The sequence below is a fragment of the Marmota monax genome, unplaced genomic scaffold (assembly GCF_021218885.2).
Source record: "Marmota monax isolate L192 unplaced genomic scaffold, Marmota_monax_Labrador192_F-V1.1 WCK01_AAM20220418_F8-fsc00002, whole genome shotgun sequence".
NCBI lineage: Eukaryota > Metazoa > Chordata > Mammalia > Rodentia > Sciuridae > Marmota > Marmota monax.
In genome coordinates this window covers 12,734,983-12,753,362 of record NW_026693571.1, presented here as the reverse complement: position 1 = coordinate 12,753,362, position 18,380 = coordinate 12,734,983, and the positions used below count along the sequence as shown (strand labels likewise).

At 36.4% G+C, this 18,380-nt stretch overlaps 1 protein-coding gene across 2 annotated transcripts in view; it reads left to right on the top strand.

Moving 5' to 3' along the window:
* The window catches only part of Tet2 (tet methylcytosine dioxygenase 2), a 137,479-nt gene that overhangs the window by 79,214 nt on the left and 39,885 nt on the right, over positions 1 to 18,380 (top strand). For both annotated transcript variants that reach the window (XM_046458925.2, XM_058583801.1), the window contains exons 3-6: positions 8,818 to 12,272; positions 14,028 to 14,118; positions 15,452 to 15,545; positions 16,280 to 16,488. In XM_046458925.2, coding sequence (XP_046314881.1) covers positions 8,864 to 12,272; positions 14,028 to 14,118; positions 15,452 to 15,545; positions 16,280 to 16,488 — 3,803 coding nt within the window. In that variant the 5' untranslated portion in view covers positions 8,818 to 8,863. The remainder of the gene's footprint in view (positions 1 to 8,817; positions 12,273 to 14,027; positions 14,119 to 15,451; positions 15,546 to 16,279; positions 16,489 to 18,380) is intronic.

Sequence of the window (18,380 nt, the reverse complement as noted above, 5' to 3'; positions counted from 1 at the left end):
TTGTGTGTCTATTTTTGTTTTTTTGGCAGGACAGGGAATTGAACCCAGGGGTGCTCTGCCACTGAATTATATCCCCCCTGCCTTTGCATTTTTTTGTTTTAGGAAAGGATCTTGCCAAGATGCCCAAGCTGGCCTTGAACTTGTGATCTTCCTACCTTACCTTCCTAAGTAGCTGGGATGATAGGCATGTCCCACAGTACCTAGCTCAAAGGTTTTTTTGTTTTTTTTTTTTAATAGGAAAAAAGATTCCTACCTTATAATATAAAAGCTATACAAACATGCAAATTGACTCTTTTGTCCTTTGAAAAAAGCTGACATGAAATTTAAATGTGTATTTTTTTTCTAGACCAGGAAAAGGCATATCATCTAAAAAATTGAAATTAAAAAAAAAGTGAAAACAAAAAGCTCTCTTTTCAAGTCTTGAGCATCATCTACAGCTTTATGTGGTGAGAGATGCAGCTACCATTTGAGTGATTCAAAAAGAGTCAAATGGTGTTGAGCTAAATTACAACCCTAAATGCATATTGGTGAAATGAGATGCTGATCCATTTGCACACTAATGTGCTATTTTTAAGTCATGCATCATAGTTTCTTCAAAGAGGACTGTCATAATTATGATGGATTAGACTGCAGAGTCAGTCCTAGATGCAGTAATTGTTTCACAGATGCTGCAGATGCGACTTGAATTTATTATAAATTATTGTCAGAGAGGCAGGAGAAGGCATTAAATTAAATATCAAAAGAAAACGGCTGTGGCTAAAACCTGTTTTAGTCTTAGGAAACCAAAATGTTAGCTACTAGTCAAAAGGCCAGTATTTTCAACTGAAATAAACATGCTTCATAAATCTGTGCCTCTGACATAGAAGATAAAGGTCGACATAATTGGCATCTCCATCAATCTCCTCCCGCACCCCCGCTTAACCCATGAAAAATTATTCTGTGGCATTAGCTGAAATCATGAAGTGGCCATAAGATAATCATTGCACATTACTATTTATGTTAAATTACCCAGCTATAATTTGACCTCTTTAATTTCCAAAAAATGGTGGCATTTATGACAGAACTACTCTCTTTTGGTTCCTTTGAAGACCATGCTTGATGAGGGAATATTAGACTATTGGAATAAAAGAATAAGCAAAAAATATGACTAGTGGGATCTAAATTATGTCATTTTTCATTAATTATATTTTAATATCTGTCACATTAAATGAATAATAATTTCTAAACTGCCTTTTTAGCCTTTAAAAGAAGGTCAATACTTATAATTTGAGGATTGTTCTTCATTTGTTCTATTTTGGGGGAGGCGAGTACCAGGTGGAAATAACTCACAAACACTTTACCCCTGAGCTACATCACTAGCCTCACCTCCTGAGATGCTGGGATTACAGGCCTGTGCAACCATGCACAGCTATTTCTTTCATTTTTCAAGTTTAATTCACCTTTTAGCTCTTCCTGTAAACTGATGATGAAACCCTATGCTGTACCACATAGTCAAATCCTCCGTGTGGTTTGAATAATGAGATATTACATTTTTATTAGCAAAGATAACTAGTGAGACAAAATAAAACATGCCATGTGTTTTCCTAGGGTAAGTGTTCAATAATCAGGAAAGTTTCCATAAGTCATTTGCTGAATATTACTAGTTTTTTATTTAAATATTTTTAGTTATAGATGGATACAATACCTTTATTTTGTTTATTTACACTTTGTGTGTAAATAACCCAGTGCCTCATGCATGCTAGGCGAGTGCTCTACCACTGAGCCACAACCCCAATCTGCTAGTTTTTTTGTTTTTTTTTTTTTTCATTGAGTATTTTATGTGCTCTTTTCTGTGTTTGATGATCACTGGATCAATGGATATACATCTCTACTTAAGTCACTGTATCTTCTGTCTCAGTAATATTGATAGATACTTTAATCATAGTTCATTTTTACCTTTTAAAACTAACTTTGACTTAGTGGGATACTTTTTTCTCCTTTACTAAGGCAAAAATAAGAGAGAAATGAAGTGAAATTTCATGGGTGATTTGGGTGGATGGTATGCAGACACTGACAGCATTTCAAAATGCTTTGCATGCTGGTCATGGTAATGCATGCCTGTAATCCCAGTGACTTGGGAGGCTGAGGCAGGAGATTGCTGGTTCAAGGCCAGCCTCAGCAACTTAGTGAAGCCCTAAAAACATAGCAACACTCTCAATAAAACATTCTTAAAAAGGACTGGAGATGTGGTTCAGTGCCCCTGGGTTCAATCCCCAGTTCCAAAACAAACAAACAAAATGTTCTTCCCTTTTCCATCACTCCAGGACACTTAACCAGCCCCGTTGCCTCAGCATAGCAATGCATCCGGCAGTATAGGATGTGTACTAGCGCCACACCATGGCACTTCGACTGAGAAGGGATTCAATGAATGCTTGACTGAATAAGTGAATGAACTAATATTTATGGACCTCCAGTTCTCTCAATGACATTATCAGGGGAGATAACAAAGTCTTCATCAAATATTTTAAAGAAACATTAGCAGTTCAACACAGCAAAGATAATCTGGAAAGGTAGCATAGTTGGACAGAGTAACTGTGACAACTTAAAATTCCATGTCTTAAATATTTATTCCAATCCATATAAAGAAAGGATGCCTTGTTGAAGACTTACAAAATACCTTTAGTTGTGTTAATAAACAGGCTCACAGAAATGTCACCAAAACATTTTGTGGGTTTTTTTGAAGTGTCAACACTAAGCCTGGTAAAAAGCTTGAATGTTGGCAAAGTAGATTGGGGAGGAGGGTGGTACAGTTGATTGAACCTAGGGTCCTCTGCTACTAAACTATATTCCCAGCTCTTATCTATCTATTAATTTATTTATTTTTGGTACCAGGGATTGAACCCAGAGCATTTAACCAATGAGCCACATCCTCAGCCTTTTTAAAAAATTTTTTACTTAGAGACAGGGTCTTACTGAGTTGCTAAGTGCCTTGCTAATCTCCTGATACTGGCTTTGAACTCACAGTCCTCCTGCCTCAGCCTCCCAAGTTGCTGGGATTACAGGCATTATATGATGGAAGAACTGCCAGAAGAGCTCAGGCCTAGCCTTATGTGAACCACTCACTATTTGATGCCTAACTTTAGATAAATCCCTCAGTTTTCCCACATACAAAGGATGAAAATAGAACTAGATTTTTTTCTGATACTTACAGATGTTTCATACATTGTTAGGACCATCATCATCACATCACTTTTATTTGAATGTCATTTTAAAATTTCTTAGATTTTCAAAAGACTAAAATGACACTCAGTGATTATATGAGCAAGAGCTCTTTTGTCCAGTGCAATTCTGAGGTTCAGGAAGGCTCCCAAAATAATGTGGCATGTATTTTATCTCCAGGAAGTTGTTTTCTATTCCCTCCCAAAAGAAAAAGAATATGATTTGTTAGTATTTGAGTAGTTCTTACAGTGGTGTGCTGAAAACTAGCTCATGATAGTTTTGAGGAGCTCATTGTGAAATGTTCTGGAATTTCATGGGAGGGACTGTGATAGCTTGACATTATCCATGACCATTAAGAGCATCTCTTAAGGAATATGTTAAAAAAAAAAAAAAAGTTTCAAATTGTAACTAAATGTAACACCATGAAGAACACTCCCAGGAAGATTAACCAATCAGCCCTTCTAGATTTTTTTCAAAGGATTTTCTGCATATTCCCTTGTATATAAACTTCATAATTAGTGTTCAAATTTTGATTGGCTTTTGTCCTCTTAGGTGAATTACTATCCATCTTTTAAAATTGCTCCCCATTCTAAAATTCTGTCTTTGTTTAGAGAATAATTGTATATAACCCATTACTTGACAAACTATTTTACATACAGTGAATTACCATGTATGCAGTTCCAATATTTAAGTAAAATTGAGTATTTTAAAAGTGTTTAAATATTCACTTGCAAGGGGAATAGTCCTAATTAGTTTTGTATACTCTATGTTCTATGGTGTAGGAAAATGTGAAAGTTTGATTTCAGTATCAGAAAATAAATCCAGGCATGGTGATTCTCACCAGTAATCCCAGCAACCTGGGAGCCTGAGGCAGAACTGCAACTTTGAGGCCAGAGAGCCTCAGCAGCTTAGTGAAGCCCTAAGCAACTTGGTGAGTCCTTAGCTCAAAAATAAATAAACTCAAACTCTTTGTATTCTCAATTTCAGAGAAGTAAATGGAATTGGTGTGGTTTTTCCCTTGCGAAACTCATGTTCAAGTTTAATACTCATTGTGAGGTATTTAGAGATAGGGCCAACAGGAGTGATTAAGATTAGATAAGGTCATTGAGGTGGAACCCCATAGTAATAGTGGCTTTATAAGAGAAGGAGAAAAACCTGTTTCTCACCTTGATACCTGTGCTACCTTCAGACTTGGCCAGAAGGAAGGTCATCCAGATGCAGCCACTCTAACTTGCAACAAAACCAAGAGCCAAAGTAAGCCTCTTTATAACTCGCCCAGTCTGTCGGACTATTGTTAGCAACAGAAAAGGGACTAAGGAATGTCACAGAAAAAAAAAAAAAAAATTTATACCCATGTGTGTTTTTAACCCATCTGAAACTTATTTTATTTTTTTTAATGTTGCCTTTTTTGCAATCATTTAAATTTGTCGACAAATAACCTAATTCCATTGTTACTGTTAAGCAGGAAAATAGCTACAAAATAGAACCTCCAAAGTTTTTTTTGTCTTATACAATAATTAACTTTTGTCAGCTTGAAAAAATCTATATGAATCTGGCAGGTAGAATATGGAATATTTCTACAAAAAACAAAATGAAGAAGTCTCATTTTTTATAATGCTTATCCATATAAAAGTAATAAGTAATCAAAAAAGCACTGTGTCAAATGGTTATGAAATTATAGAATATCAAGGTTAAGCATTAAAAAAGTGGAGTTTAGGACACTGAAGTCAAAGAAATCATTAACTTTACTAAAATGACAGTTTAAATTTTCTGAATGAGATTCATAGACAAATGGAACTCAATGACAGATTATCTTTCATCCTAAAATGGGAAAGTGTATAATTTTCCTGCCTTTCCTAGAGAGTTAACCACCACTAACCCTTTAAAATCCAGTGGTATTACTTAGGAAAAAAAATTACTGCCAAAGACAGCATTCTGTCAATAAGTTTAAATTAGTGTTTGAAAATGACTATTATGTTTAAAATTCTGCATTGAAATAAAATTTTATCATAAGTCACCTTCATTTCTTCTTAGGAATTATTATATTCATAAAAAATTTGCAAGCCCCATCTATTATAATTTTGCTCTTGATACTTTAAAGATATCCAAAATAATGGAGAATAACATTGAGTGCTTAAAATATTTTTATCCCTAGAAAATCATGCAGGACAACTTGCATTGTATAGAGTCTCTAAGTTTTATTTGTGTAACTTGTCATAAATTTACACATGTATGTAGATGTAAATATCTTTTCATTGGTCTCTATACAAACTGGTTTTATAGTTGTCAAAAGAACTTTTAAAAAAATATTTGGAGAGCTAATCAACCTAGTGTTTATAGAATTTATCTAAGCTTGCTTCTGTTCTTCTCAATTTGGGGAAGGGAGTAGTGGCCACAAAGTCTATTATGTCAAAAGAGTACAAATTTCCACACTTCTAAAACCTACTCTTTATTAGGGGTTATTGATGATTAAGAGTATTATTCTAGCCCAAATCTATTGAACAGAATTCTTGTGCAAGCCATATATGGAATTGAAAACTTTCCAATATTCACGAGTAAAAAGAAATGGAATTAATTTAATGATATATTTTATTTAGCCCAATATATCAAAAGTAGTAGTATTTTAATATGTAATGCATATTTTTAAAATTGAGATTTTAAAATTATTTTTCATACTAAATCTTTGAAATCCATTTTTTACACTTAAAGTAATTTTTAATTTGGATTAGCAACATTGCAAGGGCTCAAAAGCTACGTGTGACTTGGTGACTGTATTGGATGATGTATACTAGCCCCTCTCAATATTTGGGAAGAAATAGACCAAGCAAAAATTTCAGTTTCAATTTTACTTATTTAGAAATACACATGCTTATAATTTATTTTACAAAGAATCAAGAGCAGTCTTCCTTTCGGTGTAATTCTTCAGCTGCTCATTCTTTTTCTTGTAGGTAGTATGACCATTTTTGTTACATATTTATTAGCAATAGCAAAAGTTTAAGAACAACCAAAGTGTCCATCAATAAAGAATATGTTTCTGGGTGTGGTAGCGCATGCCTGCAATTCCAGCAGCTCAGGAGGTTGAGGCAGTAGAATCTTGAGTTCAAAGCCAGCCTCAGCAGAAGTGAGGCACTAATCAACACAGTAAGACCCTGTGTCTACATAAAAAATAGAAAATAGGGCTTGGGCTGGGGCTCAGTGCCCAGTACCCCTGAGTTCAATCCCAGGTAATCAAAACAGTATTTATTTATTTGTTTATTTAAATAAGTAATATGTTAAGTTATGGGACAGCAAAAAAATATGTCATGTAGATGTTAAATGAATGAGCTGTTACCTGTGTTTTCAGATGGAAGTATCCCAAATCATCTAAGGAAATTAAGGTATCTGTAGAACACTAGGAATAAAGTATATTAAAATAATAGGAATAAGCTTGAAAAGAAATTTGGAAGACTTGTTTGAATAAAACTGTTGTCCCATTAACCCCCATTAAGGTTATTTTTCAGAATATTCCTACCTATTCAGTTTATTTTTCTACACAAAGTTTAGAATTGGCTTCTTTCATTCCTCAAATATTCTGGTAATATTTTTATTGAGAATACATTGAGTTATTTGACACCTATCCAATAATATAGTTTCCCCTTATTTTGTTTTCGTGTTTGTTCCTCAGTATTATTTTAAAATTTTTATGCAAATAGAGCTTTCATGTTTCTCTTACTCCTAATGGGTTTTGAATTTTTTTTCTATTATATAACTGCAGTATATTATTCTAATAAAGCTTCCAACAGGTAGCTGCTTTTCTTTATCTAGGCTGTAATATTTTATTCAGCTACCTCACTGAATTCTCATCACCTGTGAATTTTGGCTGACCAGTATATAATCTTAATATCTTAAAAAAATGATGACCTTAGTGTTGCTTTCTAATGTTTCTTATTTCTTCTTGCTTCACTTGTCTTATTTGATAAGCAATGACTATTTTAGTAGAGGCATTTTTTTAGCCTAGATGGAAAATAATCTCCCACCCCATTTACATTCTTAAAATAAATATAATGAGAAAGACTCTGGGAAAAATAATGACTACATCATAAATGGGGAAACATTCACCTTATACATGGGTTAATTTTTGAGTACCCATTTACCCCTCTGCATTCCCTGTTATTTGGACTTTAAATTTTTCATCAGTCTCAAATGTGTATACTCACTCTTCATTGGGTACAAAAATGAACAAATTGGAAACTCTTCAGGAATCCATTGAGTGAGAGTAGACACAGTACCACTGAGTGTTATGTCCAGTAATCGACCATCTGCAAGATGCGAAAGAGCATAGACATGGGAGTGGTTGACTCTCAGAGAGTCAAAGAAGGAATCCTAAGCAGAAGTGATATCTGAGAGAGTTATCATGTGAGCCATTGGCAGATATGATTAAGAAGGCATCTAGACAGAACAAAAAAAGCATAGAGATGTGGTGAAGTTTTCCATGTTTGGGTTTTTTAAAGCTGTTACTGATTAAGTATGAAATGGGAGAGGAATCAGGAGGAAAGACAGAAACCTGCCCGTGAAAAACTATTTATTTATGTATGAATTCTCTATAGAAGTGGACAGACAGTCCTTATAGAAAACAACAAAGTCATCTAGAAGGGGCATGTCTTTTTGTTTTGGTGCTGTGGATTGTATCCAGGTCCTCTTTCATGGTAAAAACATTGTCTACCACTGAGCTACATTCCTATCTTGAAAGGGCATTTTATGAACTACTCCTTTCATGCCCATCCTACCCGCCCCCAGGGTACTGCTAATGCTGAAGGGAAAGTACCTTACCTCTCGGGTGTGTTCGAGTGGAAGAGTTGAAAACCACAAGGTGCCAGTAAGGATGAGAAGGAGGGCATAACATCAGAATTGTAGTGTAGAACATTCCCTTTGACAGCAAGTTGACAGGCTTGTGGGGAAGAGTAGGGTGGACTAAGGGAGAAACCATTTTAAAAACTACTGTTGTGATCATGAGCCAAGATGATATAGATATGAGCTATGAAGTGGCAGTGAAGATGATGCAAGGAAAATACAGGAACTAGAAACGATAGAACTTAGCAAGTGATTGGATAAGTGAAGTGCTAGAGAATAGAAAGATTATCTTTCTCTATTCTTAGTATTTGGACCAAAAGTAGTTACCTGGGCCTCATTGATTACAATGACCCACATCTGTGATTGCAGCTATACAGGGGGCTGAGGCAGGAAGATTGTAAGTTCAAGGCCAGCCCAGGCAACTTGTGAGACCCTGTCTCAAAAAAATAAGAAGGGCTGGGATTGTAGCTCCATAGTAAAGCACCTCTGGGCTCAGTCCCAGGGTTGGGGATAGGCACAATTAATTGGGGAGGAAGCTGATACTAAAAACTAATAAAACATGAGTTCTGTTAGCTGATGACTTTTCTTATCCTTGTTCTCCATGACTATAAATATTTGAGAGTTGCTGAGTAGCTATTCATTCTCACTACAAAAGACCAGAAATGGGTACCGGTATTACAGTTTGCAATATCTAGGGATTCTTATATAATGTATACAATTATTCTATTTGCTATGTTACGAGTTAGACATATTAATGTGTTTTAATTTTTTTGTTTTTATGCTCTTTAGAATTCATTCAAAGGGCAGCCTTGTGGATGGCCCCGAAGCAAGCCTGATGGAACAGGATAGAATCAACCATGCTGACGGCAACAGACTAAGTCCATTCCTGATTCCATCACCTTCTCCCATCTGCCAGACAGACCCTCTGGCCATAAAGCTCCAGAATGGAAGCCCACTAACTGAGAAACCTCCTCCAGAGGTAAATGGAGACACCAAGTGGCAGTCTTTCAACAGTTATGGAATACCCCATATGAAGGGTAGCCAGAGTACTTGCCGAAGTCCAGACTTAATGCAGGAAGACAGAGGGTATTCCAATCACTTGCAAAATGGAGGAATAAAACGCACAGTTAGTGAACCATCTCTCTCTAGGCTCCATCATAACAAGAAGTTAAAAGCAGACCAAAAAGCTAAGGGAGAAAAAAATGACTTCGGGGAAAGCCAAGAAAGAAATCCAGGTGAAAGCAGCAGTCAACCAAACGTCTCCGATTCGAGTGGTAGGAGAGAATCTGAAAGCTCCACAACTCAAGAAAATGCAGTTCAAGATTTCACCAGTTTTTCAGCTCATAACTGCAATGGGTCTGAAAATCCAGAGCTTCAGATTCTAAATGAGGAGAAGGAAAAAAATGCTAACAACTACCATGGCAAGAACATTGAGTTACTTCTTAAAAACAAGGCAGTGCTAATGCCTAATGGTGCTACAGTTTCTGCCTCTTCCATGGAAAACACACACGGTGAACTCCTGGAAAAAACACTGTCTCAATATTATCCAGATTGTGTTTCCATTGCGGTGCAGAAAACCACATCTCACATAAATGCCATTAATAGTCAGGCTACTAATGAGTTGTCCTGTGAAATCACTCACCCATCACATACCTCAGGGCAGATCAATTCCCCACAGACCTCGAGTTCCGAGCTGCCTCCAGAGCCAGCTGCCGTGGTGACTGAGGCCTGTGATGCTGATAATGCCAGTAAACAGATTGCAGTGCTAGGTACCTGTCCCTTCCAGAAACCAGAACAACTACAACAACAAAAGTCAGCTTTTGAGATAAGCCCATCTTCTTCAGAAAACAGTAACATCCAAGGAAACATGAAGCTAGTGTCTGGTGAAGAATTCTGTTCAGGTCCCAGCAGCAACATGCAAGCTCCCAGTGGCAGCTCTGAACAGTATTTAAAGCAAAATGAAATGAATGGTGCTTACTTCAAGCAAAGCTCAGTGTTCACTAAGGATTCCTTCTCTGCCACTACCACACCACCACCATCTCAATTGCTTCTTTCTCCCCTTCCTCCTCTCTCTCCTGCTCTTCCTCACCTTCCTTCAGAAGGAAAGAGCACTCTGCACAATGGAGTTTTGGAAGAACACCATCACTACCCCAACCAAAGTAACGTAACTCTTTTGAGGGAAGTGAAAATGGAGGGTCAACCTGAGGTACCAACATCACAGAATCCTAATCCATCTATACATGTATCCACCCCCTCCCTAATCCTTCCAGAAGAGCCTCAGAATAATTGTGTTAGTAAGAATGGCCTACTGATGCCAGGGACAATGACTGCCCCGATGTGTCCTGAGAAAAGAAGACCAACATCGGAACATCTCAAGCATCATCCACCAATTCTTGGTAGCAGTGGAGATTTACAGGACCACTGCCAGCAATTGATGGGACACAAAGAACAAGAGATGCTGAAGGATCGAGACAAGAAACAAACACAAGATCTTGCGCTCCCAACACAGCACTACCTGAAACCAGGATGGATCGAATTGAAGTCCCCTCATTTTCACCAAGCAGAATCCCATCCAAAATGTAATGAGGCATCACTGCGGTCCATTCTTCAGTTTCAGTCCAAACCTAATCAAATGACCTCCAAACAATACACTGGAAATTCCAGCACACCTGCAGGGCTTGAGAGGCAAGCTTACATCCAGAAAACAATGAGGCCAGAGCAGAAGTCACAAATGTACCAAGTTGAGATGAATCAAGGGCAACCTCAAGGTATGGTGGACCAACATCTCCAGTTCCAAAAAAACTCACACCAGGTGCATGTCTCCAAGACAGACCCTTTAACTGAAGCTCATGTGCAGGCACCTTGTGCCCCTAGATTTAATTTTCAACAAAGAACAGATCCCCAAACTGAGAAACTCATGTCCCCATTGTTAAAACAGCCCTTGAATCAACAGGCTTCAGAGACTGAGCCATTTTCAAACTCACACCTTTTGCAACATAAGCCTCATAAACAGGCAGCACAAACACAACCATCCCAGAATTCACAGTTTCGTCCAAACCAGCAGCAGCAAAAGTTACAAATGAAGAATAAAGAACAAATGCCTCAGACTTTGCCTCATCCCCAAGGTCACAGTGATCAGCAAAGAGAAGGATCATTTTTTTGCCAGATTAAAATGGAAGAATGCTATAGTGGTGAAAATCAGTATTCAAAATCAAGTGAGTTCCAAACTCAGAATGCTCAAATGGGATTGGAGCAAGTACAGAATACAAGTAATAGAAATTCATCTTATGGCCAGATCTTAAAATCAAGTGCAAGCAAAGTGCAAATTTCCTGTTCAAACAATACGCACCCAGTTCCAGAGAATAAAGAACAAACTATACGTTCTGAACTCTTTACAATGAACAAGACCCCAAACTTGCATCACATGCAGTATTTTCCAAATAATGTGACCCCAAAGCAAAATATTCTTCATAGGTGCTTTCAAGAACAAGAGCAGAAGTCTCAACAGGCTTCAGTTCTACAGGGATTTAAAAACAGAAACCAAGATATATCTGGACAACAAGCTGTACAAGTAGTTCAGCAAAGGTACTTGATGCAAAACCAGGCAAAGACTTTCCCAGTGCCTGACCAGGGAGGAAGTCACATTCAGACCCCTCCCCAGAAGGACGTTCAAAAGCACGCTGCACTAAGGTGGCACCTCTTACACAAACAAGAACAGCAGCAAGCGCAGCAAACCCAACCTGAGTCTTGCCATAATCAGGTGCACAGGCCAATTAAGATTGAACCTGGATCCAAGCCCCATGCCTGTATGCGGCCTGTGTCAGCACAGCAAGAAAACAAAACATGGAAAAAAATAACTAAGCAAGAGATTTCATCTCCAAGCTGTGACAATGTTCAGCAGAAGAGCATCATTGAGACCATGGAGCAGCATCTAAAGCAGTTTCAGGTCAAATCATTATTTGACCATAAGGCTTTTAGTCTCAAATCACAGAAACAAGTAAAAGTGGAAATGTCAGGGTCCATCACAGTTTTAACTAGACAAACCACTGCTGCCGATCTTGATAACCATATCCCAGGTTTAGAGCAGCCCACAACTTCAGAAAAGACACCAACCAAAAGAACAGGTGGTTCTCTTCTGGGTACTTTTATAGAGTCACCTTCCAAATTACTAGATACTCCTGTAAAAAATTTATTGGATACACCTGTCAAGACTCAATATGATTTCCCATCATGCAGATGTGTAGGTAAGTGCCAGAAATGTCCTGAAGCACATGGTGTTTATCCAGAATTAGCAAATGATCTTCAGATATGGGATTTTCTTTCTTTTTTTAAGTACTTGAATCTGGGAGCAATTCATAAAGCTCATAAAAATCTGAAGCTTAAATTTTTTTTGTCTTTAAATTACAGATGCTTCTGCTATGCAAGAGAAAACTTCATTTACATGCACTGTCCCCCCCCCACAAAAAGAAGCTTTTTTTTTTTTTTTAAATAATGAGAACATTTGTTTTCCCTTCTTTCAGACCCTTTAAAATAAAAATGTATCAGTTTTAGGTTGATCCACCTATATGAATAATTATTTCCTGGGGAGACATGTATAATTAAAAAAACAATCATTAATGTGAGAAAATAACTGCCACAATCAAATGAATTTAGAAACCTTTCATTTTTGAAAATTCAAGATTGAGTATATAGTGGTTTTTATGTAGTATAATTATATAGTATATAGACTACTAGTACTATTGGATAGTTTTTCCAAAATTATGATTGGATATCTGGATAATGAGGCAATTATCTTTAGTGTTGATGAGTCGGTGAATTTATAATGCCAAACTCTGAGCACTAGTGAAAATACCCCTTTTCCATTAAAACACTTGAAACATTGTGTTTTATACTGATTTTGATTCCATTTTCTCTTTAACCTTTATTTCTTTTTTTCTTTTTCCAATGCTGGGAAAACCCAGGGCCTTGCACGTGCTAGGCAAGTACTCGACCAATGAGCTACATCCCCAGCCCTAACCTTTCATGTTTTTTATAAAAATGGTAATTTCACTTTTTTAAACAGACACCTTCTATTAAAATACAGAATGTTTATAGGTCTGTGAGAATAAGAAAACATTTTAACTGATGGATACATATACATATGTGGGCAGAGAAAATCTTAATAGCTATTAAGCAAACATATAGCAGAAGACATTTGAAAAAGCAAATGTATGTGAATTAGTGTGGCTAATGGCCCACCCACCCATGTTATCACTCTTACTGGGATCTGCCCCATACTCTGTAGGTTGATGGAGAAAGGCTCCATCCTGCCCTTCTTTGTGTGTGGTTATTAAGTTTTCTCACTGGGCTAAATGCTACATGTGTCATAGATAATACTAGGTAAGTTATGATCATTTCACTCCCTTATCACCATGATCCTGGCTTCTCACTCTTCCATCTTTGGCTCGCCACCACCCCTTCCACCTGACTCTAATGTACACACAGATATGGGTTGGGTTGAACATTCTTATTGTCAAAACAGTAATTAAATGTGGGGAAATGAGCAGAAAAAGGGGTTCTTGGAAATAAAATGAATATATTCTGGGGGTGGGCCAGAACAGCAAATTTTATTTATAATCTTTTAATATCCAAATGGCAGGTAGCTTCTAGTTAGCTTTAAAAATTTTTTTCAGTTTAAGAAATTTCAGTTGTAGTTGGTATTACATATAATATAGTCTAATTTCTTTATTGTTTTGTTTCACTTATTTGGTTTAAAATAATTTCTTATACCATATCTAAAATGTAATTTGATAATTTTTCCATTAGCCATCATGTACATAAACTTAATTATTTGGCACATTTTCTAATAGATAGTACATCATTTGATTAATTTTAAAGAAAAAAATTTTTAAAGTCACTTAGGGCCCTTATTGTGCATCTGGGGGATAATCTTTGTGGATGTAGCCTTTATATTTAGTATAATTGAGGTCTAAAATAATAATCTTCTATTATCTCAACAGAGCAAATTATTGAAAAAGATGAAGGTCCTTTTTATACCCATCTAGGAGCAGGTCCTAATGTGGCAGCTATTAGAGAAATCATGGAAGAAAGGTAATTAACGCAAAGGCACAGGGCAGATTAACGTTTATCCTTTTGTATATGTCAGAATTTTTTCAGCCTTCACACACAAAGCAGTAAACAATTGCAAATCGAGTAATTATTAGTAGGCTTAGCTGTTCCAGGGTTGCCAACACTACACACTGTGCTATTCACCAGAGAGTCACAATATTTGACAGGACTAATAGTCTGTTAGCTGGCACAGGCTGCCCACTTTGAGATGAATGCCAGAAAACCCAGGCAGGAACAAGAACCAGCCAGCCAGCCTGCCAGGCACAAGGTTACTGGCACAGGCTGCAAAGAGGGACCCCACTCCAGCTTTCCCACTTGATGATAAAGCATCAGAGAGTAAAGAGGGGAAGTAGTGAAAAAAAAGAATCATTGCAATACATTTACCTTGTGTTGTAAGCAGATAGTTATCTCTAAGGAAGTTTTCTCTTATGAACAGAGAACCAGTATGACAAGTTGAATAGAAAGACAGATTCCATTTGTAGCTGCTTTGTTTTGTTTGTTCTTTTGTTGTTCATTTTTACTGTGAATCACATGTATGCAAGTATTTTCCTGTACCTACAGCTAACTCCTGCTTGTGAGACATTTCCTATAGGTATCTTCAGCTCTGAGCTGTTATCCCACTGAGTGTCTTGTTATTAGAGGTAGGCAGTGTTATCATGAAAATATATTAGGATACATTTAGGCAACAAGGACAAATTCAGTATCATTCTTGATATATTTCCAAATATTTATTTCTAAATAATGTGTAGTAATTCACCAAATAATCACCAGTGGCCTGGCAGAAGTAGTGAATTAATCTACATGTTTAAAAAAAAAATTGCAAGCAGTATACATGCTTTGGTCATAAAGGGAAATAGTCTTGTTTCTAGAACCATCTTGTATTTTCATAAATGGCTGGATTGTTTGTTAGAGCAGGTGAAATCTATTATGATTTCCTCAAGTTTTAAAATAGCTCAATTTGGAAAAGAACAAAATCAAATAGTATATGTTTTAGAAGACTGAATTTAGCGACTAACTGTGTGCTTTGTGAAATTATGTATAAAAATAAGTTTCCCATTATTTTCACCTAACATGTAAATTACAAAATACTTCATTACATGTTTTATTATATTATATTTTGATATGTAAGAAAAACAAGACTTAAAGCTGATATCTAGTTTGCTTGGCTTAGACTTATTTTAAAATTTTAAATTTTAAACCATTCATTTCTCAGGATATGGTCATAGAATAAAATCACAATTGTTTCAAATATTTTGGTTGCCGCTTAAGTCATTTGCTAATTATGTGTGTGTGTGTTTCTGTGGGTTTCTTTAAGGTATGGAGAGAAGGGTAGAGCTATTAGGATTGAAAGAGTCATCTATACTGGTAAAGAAGGCAAAAGTTCTCAGGGATGTCCTATTGCCAAATGGGTAAGTATGACTTTACATCGCCTTTGATCTTCAGTCTTGGGCATTTGGATTAGTTAATCTAACCCTGAGAACTGGGGTGCACAGATTAAAAAGGTCATGCCATTTGACAGGAACATCGCTTTTTTTTCCCTTTTGTAATATTGACTATATTTATTTTATGAAGTGCATTACTTAAGGAGAAGGCAGATTAATTATAAAATCATGAGCAAACCATATCAATTGGAAGAATTCAGTGGTGAGGTGGAGGTCTTTGCTGTTGCTTACATAAAGAAGTATTGCCTCCTTGGAATGTGAATAAATGACAAGTTGAAAAATGATTCTTAGTCTTTTTTTTTTTTTCCAGACAGGGCCTTAGCCTCCCAAACTGCTGGGATTAAAAGCATGGGTCACCGTGCCTGTCTGGTTCTTAGTTTTTAAAATACCCTAGTGTCATTTATGAAAACCTTGAACTAAGACCCTGCGTATCTTTTTTGTAGCTCTGAGTTTAACTCAGATGGCACTTAGTTTCTTGCCTCCTTTCTCCCATCCCAAACTGGGAATAGTCTGCTAAACATTAAGGACTATTTTTGCTTTTCTCCCTTTTCTGACATCAGTAGCCCCCACTGTATAGATGTGTTGCCCTAATTTTGACTGAGACATTAAAAAAGATACATAAACCAATGCTCTTACTGTTTTGGGCTTTTGTTTTTTTTTTTTTTTTTGGTGGTGGGGTGGTGCAATGGTGAACCTCACAGGTGATTCGCAGAAGCTGCCTTGAGGAGAAGCTCCTGTGTTTGGTGCGTGAGCGAGCTGGCCACACCTGTGAGGCTGCAGTGATTGTGATTCTCATCCTGGTGTGGGAAGCAATTCCGCTGTCTCTGGCTGACACACTCTACGTGGAGCTAACCAGCACACTGAGGAAATATGGCGCGTTCACTAATCGTCGTTGTGCCCTGAATGAGGAGTAAGTGACACTTCAGACTTCTTCCCCTCTCTGAGGCCACTGGTAGAAAAGCCTAACTTTGGGCTTAGTGGAAGAGAGTTGAACTTGCATTTTTAAAGTGGGGACTAAAATGCATATGTCATAATCAGGGAATTAAACTATTATTTGCTAACATGAATAATTTGAGATTTATTCATTAACATTTTGTACATTCAGACAGTATATACATTAGTTAGGAGCAGTTTATTAGAAATCCAATTATCTGTACCCACATGGCCTCAAATACACCATAAACTTGAAAATGTGTACATCTTATGCTCCAAATGCTCTTTTATGCCTGGCTACCACATTAGCAAGCTTAGTTTTACTTCATAAAATCTAGTTTATTATTTCTGCAATAGTAATCAAAATTGCTTCCATTTTTACTGCTGCTAATATATAATTGAGAAGTTACAGACTATAGATTTAACATTATTTTCCAAGAACATAGAAATTTGGAATAGGATAGCAAGAGTATGTGGCTAAATATATTTAGTGCATTCAGTTGTTAATATTTGGTTAACTTTCTCCACTTGACAGGAAGTCAAATCTGTTGCTTCAAAAGAGTTTCAGTTTTAGTATACCTATGCTATATATTATTCCTACATAACACTAAAATATAGGAAGGTTCTTGGTACTATGCTCAAATCAGTAGTTGGTTCAAAAATAATTTCAGTTTTTCACTTTCTTTAGTCTAACTCTGCAACCACCAAACTACAAATTAGTTTGCTGAGCTTATGGAAGTACTCATTCAATTCATTGCAACAACCCATTACTGATCAAATGTGTGTGTTTGCTGACTGAACTAATTTTTATGGCTTTATTAACATTATTAACACAGGTTGTCTCTTTGGGTCATAGGGGTCAAATCATCAATTAATAATGTATTTAAGAAAGTTATTCTTCCAAAAGGATGACTTGGGTTTCTATGATGGCTATGATCCCAAAATTTCATACTGTGTACTTAACTGACATCAGTTCACTCTTACAAATCATTAATTGGAAGGCACAAGTTGCCAGTTCCTAACTCATGACTTGTAACCTAATGATGAACCACTTTAGGCATAAAATACTTTTCAATCTACACTAATTTCTTAGTCCTGTAGGAAAAAAGTGTGTGGAAGTACATTTAATCAGAATGAAAATAAAAATTAAGACATCTTGGGCTGATATTGATAGTAGCATTTGGTTCTCAGGAATTCAGCAACACTACATTGTTTTTAAAGCAGAATTCCTCTTAAACTTGATGGCTTGAAGATATGAATCACTAAAGGATTTCTTATGAAAATGACAGTTGTGGTTACATTTAAATTAACTGAAGTTTTTTTGTGGTGGTGGTTGTTGTTTTTTGGTTTATTGGGTTTTTTTTTTTTAAACCAGGGATTGAATCAGGGGCACTTAACCTCTGAGCCACATCCTCAGCCCTAAATTAACTAAAGTTTGATGCAAACTTTTATATTCATTTGTCATTAATTTCATGTATTTCTGGTATTTTTTAATATATATATATTTAGTTGTAGGTTGACACAATACCTTTATTTTATTTATTTATACATGGTACTGAGCATCAGACCCAGGGCCTCATACATGATAGGTGAGTGCTCTTCCACTGAGCCTCAACCTCAGCCCATCTCTGGTATTTTTCCCTGAAGATATTTCTTTGATTTCCTATAAATGCCTTTTCCTGAATGAAATCTGACATATAGAGAATTTTTTTAGTGTGTATTTTTATTTTATTTTTTAGTTTATTTATTTCACTTATTTATTTTTATGTGGTGCGGAGGATCGAACCCAGGATCTCACATGTGCGCTGATCCACAACCCCAGCCCCAAGAGAGAAATTTTCATGTTAAGAACTTCCCTAAATTTTGTTC